The sequence below is a fragment of the Rhamphochromis sp. 'chilingali' genome (assembly GCF_963969265.1).
Source record: "Rhamphochromis sp. 'chilingali' genome assembly, chromosome: 9".
Taxonomy (NCBI): Eukaryota; Metazoa; Chordata; class Actinopteri; order Cichliformes; family Cichlidae; genus Rhamphochromis; species Rhamphochromis sp. 'chilingali'.
The window spans coordinates 35,065,654-35,084,051 of NC_137936.1; the positions used below are offsets into that span (position 1 = coordinate 35,065,654).

Consider the following 18,398-nt stretch of genomic DNA (forward strand, 5'->3'; position numbering starts at 1 on the left):
CTGCTGAAAACAACTGTGATCTAGATTTTTATTACATGATTTGACTGTTAGCTCAATCTATCTGATCCTATGTTGCCGCAGTAACTGATATTTATCAGTTTCATCGACTGGCCTTAGTCCTGGCGTTCCATATCAGAATTCAGTTAAAACTGGAAGGGATGTTTCCTGAGGACTTCTTCAGCCAATGTAAGTGCACTGCTGTGTTTCCTAACATACGTATCTTTCAAAATTTCACTTGGACGAATAGCATGTAATCCCGTTCCTTCTTTACCCTTCGGGTTATGTCTCTTTGATTGGCAAAATAAGTAACCACTGACTGTTTTCATGTGTATTGCTATGGTTATTTGCTTAAGAGTAGCGCAGCTTTTTTGCTGTTTGCTAATTATTGGTTGCTGGCGATGCTGAAATTGACATGGCAATGCATGCTGAGGTCTAAAGATAACACTTAAATCAGACTAGTTTAATGTTATTTGCTTTACAAGAGTAAACTTGTCTTATTGCAAACCTGGTTTTGTCACACATATTGAATGTGAATGTCCTCACCCTAAATCTTTACTGCTGCTTATACTCCTCCTGCACCTCCTCAACAATTTATCCATGGCCTGCAGTGTATGATTGGGATGTAAGATGACATTGTTTGCACTGTTTGCATCGTGAATGCTGATTCAGGTTAATGGTGGATTTACTCGTTCCAAAAGATAAATTGTATTTTGTGAGGAAAAAAGTGTCACATCAGCTATAAAATATTCACAGGCTCTTCCTGCTGCAGTAACAGCTGCTGCCCAACTCAAGTTTTCTTGAAAATGGCACTAAAATCTGAAATGTTTGGTTTTTTGCTTGTTACTATAGATTTGGTGGTGAAGTAGATACTTGAAATAAGGCTAAGTGTTTTAAAGAGTCTGTTCCTTGGCCTTTACATGCATACATTTTGATTTATATCTAAATTTTACTCCTTTTACCAGTAACAAATCTGTAAGATATCACTTGGCAAGTAATAAACTATAGCAGCTACAGTCGAGTCCAATTTCATGTCCACATAAAACCCTTAATTACTCCTGATGGGGTCATAAGGGTGATCTTCTTTTCCAAGAACAACACTGAAACTGTTGGGACATTTCATTTAAAAAATAATTTTCATTTCCAAAGCGCTCTACAGTGCAACGGTTTCAGCATGCATGCGTATCAGCATGTTTCTCATATTACTATAGGCAAGTCACAGATGTATATGTGATCGGAGTGCAACGACTTAGACTGGAGTACTTGTCAAGCAAGGCTAAAATAAACATGTTTGGTTTAAAAGTGGCATAGCAATAAATTGTTCTTGAGTCATTACAGTTTGTGAGTACGGATTATGGAATTTCTTTCTTCTGCTTCCCATGAATGTGAAGCATCCATGTGGACCACACTGTCCCCTGAGACCATTTTAGCTCTGAAATGTTGTTAAACCATTTGATATCACTGCGATGGCAGTGAATGCCTGCAATGCCACTCCTTTTATTTTTACAGACTTCAACTGGGTGACCCACACTGGAGGACAAAGTAGCACAGATACTATGACTAATTTGAAGATCAACAATATATTAATAGAAATTTCTTTGTTTATACAGCTTAATAGTTGGTCGATCAAGAAATTACTTAAAAAAAAAACCTAAATAAATTGTTATATTTCAATTTAAAGATATTTTGTGATTCTTTTTATCACGCTATCTAAGACTACCATCAGTCTTGTTATGCTAATAAAAAAATATTTGTCTAACACTGAACAATGAACTTTAAAAAAAAAAACCAAACTGGTCATTTGCATTGTTTTTATCCCGTCCACGCCATAGCTAAGGTAATGATAACTGTAATAGGAGACCAGGGGAATACCTAAAACCCAAATATATACATGTGGGTTATAGGCCCTTAGGCTTAATTGAGAAGATTATTATTACTGTTTTTCTGCCTGGAATTAAAAAAAAGAAAAAGAAAAACATCTGGAAGTTGACATCTTTTAATAGTAGACCGAACAGAACCAAATGAACTCATAATTATGACACTGGCGCTCCATAAATCCAAATCAGTGAAACTCCTGTGGTTACAGATGTAGGATTGAATATAGCATGTTAAAACTTATAAAGAACTTGGGAATTAAAAGTATGAACAGAACAGCACAGGTCCAGGCCTGAGCCCACAATCTGAAACAGTTTTCCTCTTATCTTTCAAAAACAGCTAAATTACTCTTCATTTACATTCAAAACTGGCTTTTTTCTGTTTTTTTTCTTGCTTGCAATTAACTTTTGACTTGGTGTCATTTGCTGTTGTCCAAAGCACTTTATTTTGGCTGTGCCTCTCATTACGTGGAGTTGAAACAATTTGTTGACTCTTAGCATTTCACAGCTTGTTGTCAGATTCATTTAGATCTATAAACTCCTCTGAGGGTTGTGTCTCCAATGGCTTAACACTATGTCTGGCTGCACTGCCAGATGTTAGAAAGCCAAATGCAAGGTCTGTAGCTACTTCAGTGCTCTTTTTGCAATGGCTTGGCTTTGTTTCATGAAATAATTCACTTCTTAAAAACCGGCCAGAGCCAGTGAGTGTGTCCACAAAGAACTGAAAGCACAGTTGCATAAGATTGCATTATAAATATGTTCTGTCACAATATGATGGCTGAACAAATATGCTGTTTTGGCCTTTGTAATAAGGATAAGGCAAATGTTAAACAAAAGCTCTATTTAAGATAAATCAGTCTGGAAACTAATATTGAGTTTTGAAAATATTTGCAGCTCCAGTGACATATCAGGAAGGCCGGTTTAATAGTTTGTATTCATTATAATGCAGTTGTATGACACTGCAATTTACAATTTTGGAGGGTCACTACGTCCAAAATAAAGAAGCTTTGTATTTCTCTTTTTACTGTGCACTTGTCTGCATTAGCATGGCCTATGGAATTTGTTTAAAGTTCACAGTAGTAATGGAAGCAAAAACAAAGAACCGGAGGTAGAAATTACAATTTTTTTCCATGAAGCTGAATGATTTGTTAGATCTGTTACAGTCAAATATTAGCATACTGTACAAGTATCTTTCAAACAACAGACCAAAATTTGTGAGGCTATTTTGATGTGTTGGTGTGTCCACAATCCTTGTATACAAAGTGAGCTGTCACTGTAAATGATAAGTCTTTGCTTGCTCTTCTGTTTGTGGCTCCTTTGACCTTACAATGTGATTACCTGGCTTTAATTAAGAAAGACCTCTTGGAAAGCGCTATATTTATTTAGTGTGATAGCTGCACAAATTAGCAGCAGTGGTTTCGGGTGCACGGTGGGATCAAAAAAGTTTTGGAAGTTTTGGAAAAGCAAAAACCACAGGCTAACACCAGTTTCCAAGTAATCATGTGCAGAGGTCTGCTGTAACATCTGGACCACTCACCCTACCCATTAGATTTGGTTCTAAACAACTTGGATCTTTTTTCATAAAATTAAGTAAAAAATTTAAAGGTCACTGTTTTGCCACTGTGGAGTGTGAGTGCACTAAAAGGGAGTGTTCTAATAGAATGGGAATCAGTCCAGAGGTGTACAAGGCAACCTTGAAGGAGCGATCGGCAGACAAAGTACTACTGTGATTATCTCTTTCATCTCTTATGTGCACACAGTTTTTACATACTATAAAACAAGAAGCAGGCAGTAGCTCATATATCTGCCTCAACCAAGGGTACATTTACAACAGAATATAATATTAAGCCATTTTGCATCAAAGTTTCAAAGTCTGATTCAAAAACGCTCCGCACATTATTTTTTAAAACACTTTTTAAAGCAGCACATGATCAGTAACTGGTTCTAATTTCCAGTTTACTATCACCTAACAAATGTTTGTGAAGTATAAAAGCATCAAAAGCCAGAGGTATTATAGTTAAAAGATCCCAACTAGAATGGAGTCATTAGTGCACAGGCTAATGAGTCAGGTGCACGTTTGATTTGTCCGCTCTCCTTCCTAGGTTACGTCCAGCCAGTCGGGTCGCTTGTGGGGTTTGCAGGTGTGAACGTCCACTACGTTTTCACAGTCTTTGCACTCCACAGCGCAGCACCACTTGAACTTGCACTCACACTTAGTGACACGTTTGACTCGCATGGTGTCGTAGCCACGCCCACAGCACATGACTTCACAGCCATCTATGCCTCTTGAGGACTTGTTGCACACTCTGCCTGCTGTGCCCAAGGAGCCTATAATGAGAATAAAGGACCAGAGATGTTGTTTTGGCATACAAAGAATATTGGTACTGCAACTGACAGGAAAAGGGTTAGTTTATTAGAAGACAGCCATCTGTGCATGCCCTGCCAGACTATTAAAATAAATAGTTATCACTATAAGAAATACAGGTTAGGATGAAAGAAATCAAATGTTTGTTATACGTATGATACTTTTGTTTACATATATTAAACAGCTAATATAAAATTTTACTTAACACAAGCAGTGGATTTCATGACACTTCTGTAATATGTTAAAGTTTTAAAGGTCAGGGACGCTTTTAATTTTTGTTTTAGAAAAAACAATTGATTTGGACTGATAATATGCAGCAGATTCAATTAGATTTAAGGGAACAGAAATACCTGCTGCTGACAGAAATGATGCTGATCAACATGAAACAAAGATGTGTCCTGTAGAGCTACAGAGAGGGGTGATACCTCTGTGTGCTTTCATTATTAAATCACTGATAAGTACAGCTCCTTGATTAGAAGTTGCTTCTTATTTTAAAGTTTAATTGTGCACATCCAGTAACTATACTGGGTTTCCTGTCTATGCATTCCCTTGGGGAACTGAACGATTTATACCACAAATAAATAGTCTGACTGACCGCTCAAATGTCTTTCCACCATAAGCTACATTCACCTTTTCGCATGTATCCATAGAGCACTTTTTTCAATATACCTAAGTGTTTTATCTCCTGTGCGTTCACACCTAAAACCCATTTAGAATCCCAATTTAACCTAAGAGGCATGTCTCAGTGCTCAGAAGGAAGCTGGGGTAGACACAGATCCACTGCACTGTGCCATCCAACTCAGCTTAATAGCATTTTGAAAATTTTCCATGATTACGTGGATGCCCAGGAGTGAAAGCTGGCAGAAGTTATTATTGGCAATGTTCATGTTGATGCTGAAAACTGAAACTGTTTTGCCAAAGCAAAATATCACTTTCCCTCACTCTTCAGCAGGCTATAAGCTTCCCAACAGAATAGTCTCAGACCTAAATGCAATTGTGTTCATGTACTCAGGTGTAAAATCCAAGCCTAAGATCAGGTGCCAGGTCCATTAACAAAGCATCCCAGAAGTCTAGAGAACAAAGGATAAGAGGAGATCTTCCCCTCAGGCTCTAGGGAGTGGAGCTTAATGCTGACCAAAGGAAAGATTTGAAAAATAAGCCTGCATGTATCCTTAGGCTGTGAATTCCTATACAATGAAGATTAGTGGTGAGGAGGGTCATCGGCTACTTTTTAAGATCACCTTTTAACAAGGAAAGGCAGCTTTTCCTTTGAGCAAACACACCTTCATTGCATCTCAGTTGTCAAAGTGCGGCCAAGCTAACCGCAGGTAGGAGTGACAGAATCTGTTAAGTTAGAACCAACGTGTCCCCTGCACATGCCATCGTCCCTAACATATTAACAGTGAGTTAGCAAAGTTCTTCACGCTCTACTGAAGGAGCTGGACTTTAGGAAAGAGATGAGCCTAACAAGGCAAAGCAAACATTAGGTATTAAAGGAGATGTTAAAGGTCAAATCACTGAACTTTAAGCTGTGAAGGAATGCAAGCCTGCAGTCAATGAGTCTCTGATTCTCATAGATTTTGTTAAGCAGTCAGTCCTATTTGCCCCATCCCATAACAACATACTCATGATTTTAAATTAAATAATAATAACAGTATTTTACACAAAAATGATTAAACTGTTTAAGCACAACTTCAAAAGGACTTCACTGAATCTCAGAATGTGAGTTGCTGATGTTTTCCACAAACACAACATATCAATATGCTACTCCTCAGAAGTTAAAAGGACCCTCCTTAAGGCAATTTCTTTACTGTAATAATAAATGATTGTCATAATAATATTACTCTTGTGTAACAGTGGCACTTTACTAAAGTTTGACATGTTAAAAACAGAATTAGCAGGTTAGCACAAGCAAGTTATTTAAGAATTATCAGCATTGGCCAATAATAATAATAAAAACCCTTCTTTTAAACTTCACTAGTCTCACTAGTGGCACATATCACCTGCCTAAACGTTGTTTTCCCAAAGACAGTGGCCTCCTTCAGCAGGACAGTGTTTCCCACTACACTACAAAAGCTGCTGGTGTTGGAAAAAAGCTCAGGGTGTTGACCAGGCCTCCAGACACCACAGTGTAATCGAACATTTGTTGAATATGCTGGGAAGAGTAGATCCACGGAAACCCCCACCTGCTGCAATTGCAGGACCCAAATGATCTGCTGCCAACATGCTGGTGCCAAATACCAATGAACACCCTCAGAGATCTCTTGTCCATCCCTCAACTAGTCAAAGCTGTTCTGACTGAGGACTGTGGATGTACACAATATAAAGCAAGGGGTTTTATTTTTGTAGCTTATTTGTGTGTCTCACCTGCTGCACGGTCCATGAGACAGTAATCTGGAGAGTTCTCAACAAAGACTAACTCATTCTTGGTGCTTCCCTTAAAGTCCTTGTCAGCCACAATAAATCCTGTCCCATCTTGGTTCATGGTTACCTCGACGGCTGTGTTGTACTTCTTGCGAAGATAGTCTCCAGTTCGCCTGAAGTCAGACATAGCCAGCCAACAGGTTCTGAGAGAACAGGAACCACTGACCCCGTGACACTTGCACTCCAGCTTCATAAAGCGCTTCACTGCCTGGAGCAGAGATCAAAGGTGACACAGTGTCAAGCCAACAATGTTGTACAAGAGAAGATGTAGGTGTAATAAGCTCTCCTAGCATAACGGTTAGCTAAATATTCTTAATGTAACAGCTTTTACGTCATTATCCTTCAGAGACGTCTTTACTGAAAAAGCCATGTCAATAACTTGAACAGTGCAGAATTTAATGCTATGGGACCCTCATATGCAGTTATCATATTAATATGCATTATGCTGGATCATCAATAGATGCTGGGATAATGCGGAATATTCTCAATAAACAGATTCTTAGTCTTAAGAGATTTACTTCCTAGTCAAGTAAGTCAACTAGCCTAGTAGTTGAAGACATCTTTAGGCAAAAAAGAATTTCTAATGATTTTAAGAGTCGATGTTTATTATGACCAACTTTAAGCTTGGAGAGACCAATCTATGACTCACAGAAGACGGATGAGTTGAAGGGCCATGTGTATCTCTCAGGTTTTGTGACACGTCTTTTTTTGGTTTTTATTTCTACTTTTTTTTTTTTTTTCATTGGGTCTTTGTTTTTTTTTGTTTTTTTGTTTTTTTTTTAAATGACATCAGAAACAGCAGTATGCGACATTACGTGATGGCAGAGCTTCAGTTCATCCTTTGTCATTTTTTTTTTTTTTTTTTTTTTTTTTTTTTTTTAATAAATAGGACAGGGGGAATGAATGAGAGAAAGAGGGGGAGAGAAAGAAAGAAAACCAAAGGGGAGAAGAGACGGTGAGAAGGGGGGGGAAGAGAGAGAAAAAAAAAAAGAACTCCTGGGTCACCTGTATGGAGAAAAAAAAACAAACAAACAAAAAAAACAAACAGAGGAGACAGCAAACAACAAAGAGCAACATAATAATAGAGAAAACAAAGCACCATCACAATAAACTAGCTAGTCATAGATATCAATATTTACTAAATAATAAACGATATTGTGCAGCACGCAAGATAGACAGCGCACAGTGTGCTTTGAGGCAGCAGCCAAGAAAGCTTTAGTCCGCGTCTGTGAATACCCATGTGTGCATACCTGTGTGGATCAGCATGCTTGCATTCCAAAGGTTTCTCCATGTAATGATCTGCTAGGGAGTGTGGGGGGGCCACAGCCCCGTCCTCCAGGGTGTGAAGCGGGTATGGAGGAGATCAAAACTCCAGACATCCAGAGGCCCCCAGAACACAAGAGACCATGGAAGACCAACAGAGGGGCAGCCGCGCCACTGTTCCAGTAAGAGCTGAGGAGAGTCCCAGATGAGGGCTCGCCCAGCAGCCGCGGAGCAGAAGTCAGGGGGAGTTGCAGTGACGCGCCCGTGAGCTCCGCCGGCCCCCAGCTGTGCCTGAGTGACCGAGCCCCAGGCCGAGAGGCCGGGGGCACCCCACCTCCAAAGGGGCCCGAGCGAGCCCCAGGCCCCAGGCCCCGACAAGCGGCCGCCAAGGAGTGAGCCGGTGTGTACCCGGACGCCCACCCCCAGACACAAAGAACCACCAACACACCGACACCTGAGGGAGTCCGCCACCGGCAGGGGAAGTGGTGGTGGGTGGAGATAGGCCTCCAAACCTTGGAGGGCCTGAGGTGTCCCCAGAGAGGTGGCGTCTGATACCCAACAAAGACCCATTGGGTCTTTGTTAAGCTATCTCTTGTGTGCAGACACAAAAAGGGTTCATCGCTTGAGTTGGGTGCCTTTTTATGTTTGAATAAATTTGTAGGTCAATGTTACATTTAACAAAAACAACAATAAAAGCGTCCCCTGAAAATGTTCCTGAAAAGCCTGTTGTTTTCATTGTTACTTCCTAAATATGTCTAAATTTACAATTCCATTAAGAGATAAAGCTTAAACATTAATATAAAAAACGTTTCCACTGACCATCCGACCGCATCGGTTGTTGTGCAGATTCATCAGGGCTCGAGCATCTTTCACCATCCTCTCACGGGCGTCGACGAAAGCTTTGGCAAATTTTATGCCATAGTTGATGTTGTCGCTGCATCCGCCCCAGTCAAAATTGCCTTTGTCGTCACTGTCTTGCCCTCGTTTTTGACTGTCACAGGTGCAGATCTTCATTTCCCCCTGACTGCAGGCCCTGGTAATGGCGTAGACCACTCCTGCTGAAGAGATGGCGTACACAAATGCTGCCTCTCTGCTGCCTGGATAGACGGGGAAGGGAGCGTTGCAATTGCAATCATTTAAAGAAGTAACTTACGACTGTTGGTAAAGAGAGACCTAATGTTGCCTATATCTGACATGTGACATTATTCAAAAGTTGTCATAGCACTTGTTTTTCTCAGCTGTTCTTCTAGTGCCCAGAGCCATGTGTTATTGGTGAGTAAAGCAGTCATCTCTCTGCAAATTCTACAAGGTAGGCATACCAAGATCAGTCCATCTATGGTGGATGGTCCAGACAGTGGTAGCAGCATGTCAGCTATAACATTAGACCAGCCGACTCTCCTTTCACCTATTAATTTGCACAGATGGCAGCTTTCTAAGTCATTGAGCAGTGTTTTCATTTTAGATGAGAGGAGATTTTGGAGGTTATTTGGTCTGGCTGTCCCACCCTCCTCCTGTTCTCATTCCTGCTCACGCAATGAAGCAGAACACAGGCGAGATGTCAGGGAGTAAAGCTTTGTCTGGCTGCCAGAAACATCTACCCAAATATTTACATCTCCTATTACTGTTTATACATCACCAGTGTGGATCTCTCAATCTGCTACTTGTTTTCAGAGAACATCCACTTTCCCAATGTTCCTTCATTCCTGAGAAGGTAAAAAACCCACAACAATTTCTCTTTCTGTTTGCATTCCGGGGTAAAGTTGATTTAATAAGACACCTATTAATTCCCTGCTTATCTGATAACAGAGGAGACATTTATGAGGATGATTAACTTGAGTGTCACTGATATAAACAACCACTGTCACGCACAAAGAACCACACAGATAGAAGCCTTAGCCATGTATGTTCAGACTCACTTCGGAGCATCACCCTGCCAAAAACAGTGTGGTCCCGGTCCAGCGTGCTGCAGTTCCAGCGGTGGTGTCTGAACTGATGTTGGCACTCTTTGATCCACTCTTTGGCTCCCTCGCTGATGGACTGCATCAGGTCTGGGTGCCGCTGGCAGAGCTGCCGTTGCTTGTTCACAAGACCGGGAATGTTGTCGCATATCACCCGCGCACCCAGAGCTCCGATGTACCTGCGCACAGATCCATCGAACACAGTGTTGGTAAATTCAAGGACAATTCCACTGAAAGCGCACTCTGTGGTAGTGCACCTGCAGCTGTCACTAGACTGTGTGCCAGGATTTCTTTTTCCAGTGAGTTTACTTTCAAATTTGCCTTCCTGTTTTCATCGAGACAAAAACAGAAAAAATTGTGTAGCTAGCTGAGCTAGCTGATTTGCAAGAGGTTAAGGTCCAATCTGATTTTCAAGAAATATACAAATAGTGGAAATAGTACAAATAACAGAGACGTATGTTTGCTGCATTTAGGGTAATGGGGTGAAGCCCACCCTACATGGCCTTTGGTGTGCCACTTGTTTTAAATGCCAACACATGTAAGCTGTCAGCGTGAAATCTGGTCTGACTACATCTTCAAACAATTCACATTTCTAATCAAATGTGTAAAAAATTGGGAAATTGGGAACTCTGAGTGAAGAAGATTCCAGTGTTTACCAGATATAGAGGGTCCCCCAAAAAATCTTTGGGTTATATTATGGGTAACCAACATTTAAGAGCTCATTAAATTCTATGGACTCAAAGGAGCCTGCTACTGATCACTGCTGCTTTCATGTTAAAAAAAGCCCTTTAACTATCAGACATCTGTACTCAGTGCTCCTTCTTTGTAATCACAGGGTTCTCAAGTGCAGCCTGCAGTCTAGGAGCAACCCCTGAGCAACATTTAATTCAGTTGCCATTCAGTGAGGTACAGCAGTATGGTAGAAAATATTCATTATATATTTAAAAAAAAATGTTTTAATATTCCCAAATGTGGCTAGTGTAAAAATAGGAAAGGCTCTCCCACTAATGGAGAATTTTAAACTAGCAAAAGAAATAGATAAAAAAGAAAAAAAAACAATTACCAGCATAAATTTAACAAACTGACAAATTTAAAAGATTAAACAGCCAGGTGCTCCTAGCAGGTGTGGTCTGAAGCATTCAGGTTTGTGTTAACACAATGTCATGTGCAATACTCAAAGAAATTACAGATAAATAAATAATAATAAAGCAAGTAAATTATGGCTTGTTTGGAAAAGTTGCCAGGAGAAAGGCTCTTCTCTAAAAAGACAAGGCAGCATGTCTTAGTTTTGCAAAGTTGTATCTAAGCAAACCACGAGACTGCCCCAGGACAAAAGCAGTTCTTTGGTTTGTTTTATGGAACATTAAACATCAAGTAAGCTATAGTAAAGCTGCTAAGTGGATTGTATTGCCTTCAGACAAAGAGAGGACAAACTGTTTTTCTTTTTCTGTCTTCTGTGCCAGTTAACTTTACTATTACTACTTTTCTCCCCGTGTAAAATGTTTTTCGATGAATCTAAATTATTGATATTGTTCCTACTTTTCTTCACATTCATCCCCATTGTCTTCTTAAGACTCAGATATTCAGGATGTTGAAGAGATTATTACATTCCTCTCGTTCAGTGAAATGCATTTGCTTCCTGCTTTCTTCAAATAATCCCCAACTTTGTAACAACTCTTAAGAAGGGTGATCACATGCTGATTGCATTGTGACTCTGGGGGTTCTCTTATCAACAGGACATGGCCGTCATCTACAGTACAAATGAGCACTCCCCCCCCCCCCCCCCCCCCCCCCCCCCCCCAGTCCATCTATAAGCCTACACACTCTATTCTCCATCCGGATATCATTATAGTCCCTAATCGCAGCCGCTTTTGTGTTGCCTGGCCACTGAGACAGAAACAGATATAGCAGGTAGTTTCCACTCCTCTTATGGCTGTCCCAGTCCCATTCTAGATGCAACTATCTGCCTGAGCAGTATAGCAGAACAGAAGCACTGCTTGTGTTTACTGTGTGTTGTACAAACCAGCTGTGCCAAAGGACCCCTGACTCTCCAAGAGGACACACACAGAAGAAGAGAGAAGTGCAGCAAGGCGCACAGTGCTTATATAAATTATTACAATAGTTAAAAATAGGCCTAAACAATTCAAAGGAAGATTTAAAAAAAAAAAGCAGGAATCAATTACGTTTTTCTTTGGAATTTCTCAACGATTTATTCACAGTTTACTCTGAATTTGCCTGAAAGGGAAACTCAAGAGCAAATTGGATGATATGTGCTTTCGGCTCTCTTGGGAAATTACCAGACATAGCATTATTTACAATGGGTGCGTTTTAGCTTTAAATAAATTCATAAATTAGATCTTAACTGTTATGAAGTGTAGGGTAAGATCTTAAAATGGGGGGTTTCCCTTGGCTAGTTAAATGTAAAGTCATTTAATAGGTTTTCTGTTAAGTGTCACCTGAAATATGAGAACAACAATGTCAGGTGAGAGAGACTGGGGGTGGGGGTCTCCAGCATGTTTTAGGTCTTGAAAACCTCAAGAGAAATCATCAAGGGGCATTTATTCATGCACCAACGCCTGCACCTGCCGTGTACTCTGGGCAAAATAGATGGATAGGGGAGACGCCCCCTTCCCCCCATACACACACACCCAAACACACACATCAACATCATTAATCTTCATGAACTTTGGATACACAGCCTGCTCTTTTCGTTTATGGATGTGGATGTTCATGTGAGCAAAGTAGATCTTTTACTAGAAAATCTGAGAAGTAAGCAGGTGTAAATTACATATAAACAGACGGATTTCTCATCTTTAAATCTGTAACAGCTCCAAGGACAAGGATACATAGGGTTAAACAATAAAATCCACTGTAAGATAACGTTTTCAACTGCAAACTTAATTAATTAAAACTAATCGTTATCTATATTTTCTGGGTGAAATTTTGCCCTTGTTGTCGTTGTTGTAAGTCGTACTTTATATTCGATTGGTATGTGACACCAACCAATCGGACGAACCATCAAATTCCTCTCAGTGGTGAAACTTACCACCACGATGAATCCACTATCGGTGTGAATATGAGCAGGAGCAAAATAAAGATGAAGTATATTTTAGAGATGGGTTTGGAGTGATGGTGGTTTCCTGCCCCATTTCTGATCCTCATTGCTTTCTCCGACAAGCCCGTAGATGTCATCATGTTTCTTCTTTTCATGTATTGGCTGTGCAATAAGGCGTGAAAGTCCTTGACGCCTGCGCGTCCTCCATCATCTGGTGGAAATAAAAGTTAGGAAAGAGGAAAAGTGCTTTTGAGACCCCTCAGTTATTCGCTGTCATAATGCAGCCTTGATTTTCTAGCATTACATCCATAAGCTTTGGACATTGCACTTAAGTGAGCGGGATGAGTCCTTCGTTTCAGACAATCTTGCGTAGATTCACGTCTTCTCCTCAGCTGTTGCGCTCCGAATCTGGCTTCACTAAATCTGTGAGAAGTTGCAAACTATAAAATCCAATGCCGATGATCAGTTTCGTAACTGATAAAAGCCACTCGAATCAGATCCTGACATAGGAAAAGTGTCTGCGTGGATGGGACAGGCGCTGCTCACCTTTCATCCCACTTGCCGATAATGAAGATGCGCACCGAAACGCTGCGCTTTCCTCTTCAGTGCGTCAGCTGTCTGCGCCTCCCCTCCCTCCCTTCTCACCACACCAATGCCCTTTGTCAAAAAATTACAGAGACCGGTATGCAGATCTGCAGACAGAAGGAAAGGAGGTTCTGCCTGACTTCTCCCGGCAAATCAATTAATCCACTCTTTAATTTACACCTGCATCACAGTTCGTTAGCTCATTTAATTAAAAGGTCGGTAAGAAGGTTGTCTCTGTTTTCTCTTTCTGTCATATGAGAGAAAGTTTAGTTTGGAAAAATCAGATCTCAGTAATGATGCAAGTGTGTAAGCGTTTACACATGATCAGAAATACATAATCCTTCCCAGGGCTCATTGCATCTGCTCCTCTAATGTAACTGGTCTCATCTTTTTTAAGATTTTAGGTTGTGTGGTCCCTGGCAAAGGAACACATGTTTAAACAGATTTACAATCGCTGACATGCAGAAGTTTCAGTCCAAAATTAAACTTGTCATTAAGTGGCCAGTTTGTTTATTACGTTCAGCAAAACTCTTTGCAAATCTGGCTTTACAGTAAATATAACATTTAACAGCATCTATAGAACAGAGGAGAGAGTTCCCCAAATAGAGAATCCAATAGATGCATGCAAAGGTATGAACTCATAAGGTAAAAGGCAAAGGATGATTACACAATACTGATCCGGTCCAGATTTTGCTCTTATTCTTCTGTTTTGTTTGTTTACTGTACGTTGCACGAAGCCACTCCTATGCATATGTTTTAATAAACTGTATGCATGTATGTGTATAATATATACATATAAGAGAAGACATCAAGCTTGCAATCTACACCAAACCTGATCTGAACCACCCAAGCAGTGCTTTTGCTGTTTGTGTGTATTTTGCGTTTTCTTCTGTTCGTCTTTTCCACTATATCCAAATGCTTGCTCAGTCGGGATCATCTGATTGTTGCTGTTTTCTCTCTAATATTGTAGGGTCACTATGTTGCAATATAATGGGCCTTGAAGTGACTGTTATTGCGAATTAGTGCTGTATAAATAAAACTGAATCAAACTGCTAAAAGTTGACTCCACTCAGCAATTAGGCCTGGAAATACTTAAGGTGATGGAGAGTAAAACCCCAGTGCTAGAGTGTCTTTGTATTGAAAGCGTGTGGCCTGTGTGTTTGTGGCCACCTACGCCTTCCCTGTGAAGAGGAACACATTTGATTGTTGAACTGTTTGGCTTCCCTCATGTTTGTCATTTTTGATTCTTTTTGTTTCTCTTAGTAATCACAGATAAATATCTCTTCTGCCTCCCCGTCTCCTTTTTTTTTTTTTTACAACAAAGGTCATGTAAGAGGCGTACACATGGATGAAAGATGCACCAGTATACGTTTAGACACTGAAAGCCCAGATGCTGCAAGAGTTCCCTCCAGTTACAACTGAACATGTAGAATAAAAATTTCCTTCTTTATTAATTTGAGCTCCACGTGAATAAAAGTAGATTTATTGTCGATCTTGAACAATTTTTAGAACTGTCACGTCCTGCAGTATTCTGCGGTTTATCCAAAATTTGGCATAGTGCTCAGTATAATTCCCTTCTGCTGAAAAATGATTAATAAATTACTAAAGTTTCCTCTGTGCCATGCAACCCAGTGGGAGAATAAAATTTTCTTTTTTGGTACAAGCATTTGAAACTCCCTTTGTAATTCCTCTGGAGCGCATGTTTGTAGTTCAGCTCATACCAGCAGTCCTGATCCAATATCAGCTGGGTAATGTGGAAACATCTGACCCACCTCAAGGACATTTCTGGCTTGTATCCCTTCGACTTAGGTGAGTAAATCAGTGTCTTGTGTATCCAGCAGGTAGGCAGACCAAGATGTCATGTGTATGAGTGTGTGAAGTCATTTTAATCAGTGCAAATCCAGGGTATTATTTAGGGATGTAAGTAAAGGTCAATAACAATGCTGCTGCCTAAAAATACCACAGCACAGAGAGGAAATGTAATAGTGTGTTTTACATGTGAATGCAAACTGTTTTTCAGCTGGGAATTTACCAAGTTTTTTCTTAAAAGTACTATTTATCATTGTATAAGTATGTAATTATAAATTTTACTGATATAACATTGCATTCTTTACAATAATAATTTAGTAATGAAGGCTTAAAATCTCTGGCTCGTCTATTACTGCACATTTTCTCTTCTCGTCCTATGTCATAGACAAACATAGGCCAGCTGTTTGTCCTTCAGTTATGTCATACCTGGCCTTAGGGCCATACTATGATCCTCATTACATGTAACCCTGTCTTTCTTTACCACAGGACAGGCTATTTTACAGTGACAACTCCATAACAAATTGCTTTACAGGGAGCAGGTGATGGTGGCGATAACATTCATCATCCAGGCCTCCCTCTACCCCTGTCTCGCTTTGAGCCAGCTCCAGCTGTGGTCTTTAAGGGGCTCAATATGGGGGCTTGAGCTCCTATTCTCAGCTCGTGTCGTGGCCCGGGATAATTTTGGATGGAGAAAATGAGATCAAGAAAAGAAAAGGAACAGGAGAATGAGAAAGTGACTGGGCCACTGCAACCACAGATGAGTGTGTAGATCGTAATGATTACAACATTTTGGGGGGTCCAATGCTGTCACTCATCGTCGATACAGACGATAAAATGAACGGCCAGACAGTTGTACTGTGCTTTCTTGGAACACGTCTGACTCCAAGATGAGGAGGCTGTAAATTTGTGGTTTAGCTCCTGACAGGTTATGCGCTCCCTCCTTGACCTCCGTTTCATCATCTCATTCACACGACATGACACTGCAACCATATGCCTAGTCTGAAATTGTAATAAAGCATGCCAGGGAGAGGCATGTGCTGTCAGCAATCCTTTTTCAAGTTCAAGTTCATTTATTTATATATAGTGAAATAGAGTGTATATTTTGCAGAGTGTGCAGTATCTAGCCCAGTTAATCTGACTACCAAGTTGGTCCCTGAATATCAGTTCGGTAGGCTGATATTTTGCCTTTGTGGCTTAACATCGGTAAAACTGCATAACCTTGCTGAAAACTCACTTTAGAAGTTATCATACCTAGACTACAAAACAATGTAACTGATATTTATTTTGCTAAATACCAAGATTTTCAGGGTCCTCACATAACGTTTTCAATTACTGACTATTTCTTGAACTCTGTGCCCTGCTGCTGAAGGCATCAGTGGCGTATGAGACAGAGTGAGCAGCCAGCATGGCTTCCCGGACTGCTGATGAGCTGTGACCCCTCACAGCTCATCAACCTGAGCCCGTGTTTATGGAGGCGGAGAAGGATGGGGCTTTGCTGTGTCTGTGCATGTCTGTGTTAGAAGTGGAGTACAGCTATGCTGTCCTACACTGGAATGTTAATTAGGTGAACTGAAAAAAAAGAGAGGTGACCTGTCCTGTTAACCGCCCATTGCTTTGCCCGCAACCAGGAGGGTAATTTAGTGTATCAAAAGAGCCGAGTTAGCGAGTGTTCACTGTTAGGACACTCGGACTAAGAATGTGATCGAGTCAGAGAGAATGCACACCTTGTCAATTTATTAGTCTGCTGCTTCTCCTCTTTCTGTATTTTGTGTGGACTTATAATAAAAAAAAAGGTTAATAAAAGGTCATTGCAACAATCTAGCTTCTCGCTCTTAACTGACTCTCTTAACAAGGAGCACAAAAACCAACCAGCTGAGTTAATTCAAAGATCTCATATTCATTTTTGAAATGGAACAAAAGCAAAATATAAAAATCCTCTTCTTAGTACACCCTTCCTTCAATCTAAGATATATTTCCATAAGATATGGGTGCTTCTTGCTCTGACTAAATTTTTTTTAAAAAGAAGCAAATAATACACTAACCTAATATCTTATGTTAATGGATTCACTCTCATTGTCAGCACAGAACTTACTTGATAAATTTTGCATGTAAGGCCTTCACGCAGAGGTTTCTGTCATTTCTAATGCATGTAGAGAAATAACAATTTTTCAGTCTGTAAAATTACAAACAGATGCACAGATAAACACACTTGCTTTTTACAGCCATATTTATGTAAAAGTACAATATAGAAATTGATTTAAAAATCTGATTCCATTCACAACTCAGCAAAGGCACCTGTGGCTTCTTATCAAGCACTGACCTCTGGTGGACACTGTTTGGCAGTACAGTATTGAAAACATAAAAAGAAGCCACAACGTTTAAAATTACCTGTGTAATATTGTATGATATGAAGTTAAGTCCAGTAATTCTATTCACTGTGATGGACTGTGTTGGATTGTTAGACTATGTTTTTCAGAGTTGATTTGATGCAATGTTTGCTTGCTCTCAAGCACATCATTCCCAAAACAAAACAACATTTTTTCCTCTTTTCCTGCTCAAGACAACACACTCGCGTTTCTTCAAGACAACAGAACAACAGAGCAAATAACAGAATGATCAAAAAGATAACAGACATAAAGATGCACTGATACAGACGAGTGTCTTATGGGAAATAGACATTAAAAACTCTGTTTATTAAAGTAGTTTAATCGGACTAAAGGTTTGCTACATGCTCTGTCAACACAGACAGCAGCTTGTAAATGTAATTTTGAAACAGTTGACCCCTTGGTGCACAGTCACGCGAGCTGCCTGACACTGAGATGTTGGGAGCGGATCCTCGGGGTTTGGCAGGGTGGGGCCTGTATGCATGAAGTCTGATTGGATTGGGATCTAGAGGTCAGGTCAGCACCTTGGGCTCAATGTCATTTTTCTCAGGCTGTTCCTGAACAATTTTTGCAACAACTGCTTTTTTAAGAGGTGCATCGTGTTTTATGTACTGCTTTATGTTGCAGCGCATGTCCAATTTTGGATTTTTTTTGTTTTATATAGTATCCATTCACTACTTTGTT

The 18,398-nt window shown here is 40.2% G+C and overlaps 1 protein-coding gene across 1 annotated transcript; it reads right to left on the reverse strand.

Moving 5' to 3' along the window:
- Window positions 1-1,979: 1,979 nt before the first annotated feature.
- LOC308402175 (protein Wnt-2b-A-like) lies at window positions 1,980-13,549 on the reverse strand. Its single transcript, XM_080890852.1, has 5 exons — window positions 12,928-13,549; window positions 9,840-10,060; window positions 8,743-9,020; window positions 6,604-6,868; window positions 1,980-4,199 (listed from the first exon to the last, which is right to left on the reverse strand). The coding sequence occupies exons 1-5, from the start codon at window positions 13,089-13,091 to the stop codon at window positions 3,970-3,972; spliced, it is 1,158 nt and encodes a 385-aa protein (XP_080746978.1). The 5' UTR covers window positions 13,092-13,549; the 3' UTR covers window positions 1,980-3,969.
- Between the last annotated feature and the right edge of the window lie 4,849 nt (window positions 13,550-18,398).

Excerpts from the sequence above, each read along its gene's own strand:
- LOC308402175 (XM_080890852.1), bottom strand. The coding sequence starts at position 13,091 with ATGAAAAGAAGAAACATGATGACATCTACGGGCTTGTCGGAGAAAGCA. Across the intron at positions 6,869-8,742 it reads ACAACCGATGCGGTCGGATG|GCAGTGAAGCGCTTTATGAA; the intron begins GTCAGTGGAAAC and ends TCTCTGCTCCAG. Across the intron at positions 4,200-6,603 it reads TCTCATGGACCGTGCAGCAG|GCTCCTTGGGCACAGCAGGC; the intron begins GTGAGACACACA and ends TTCTCATTATAG.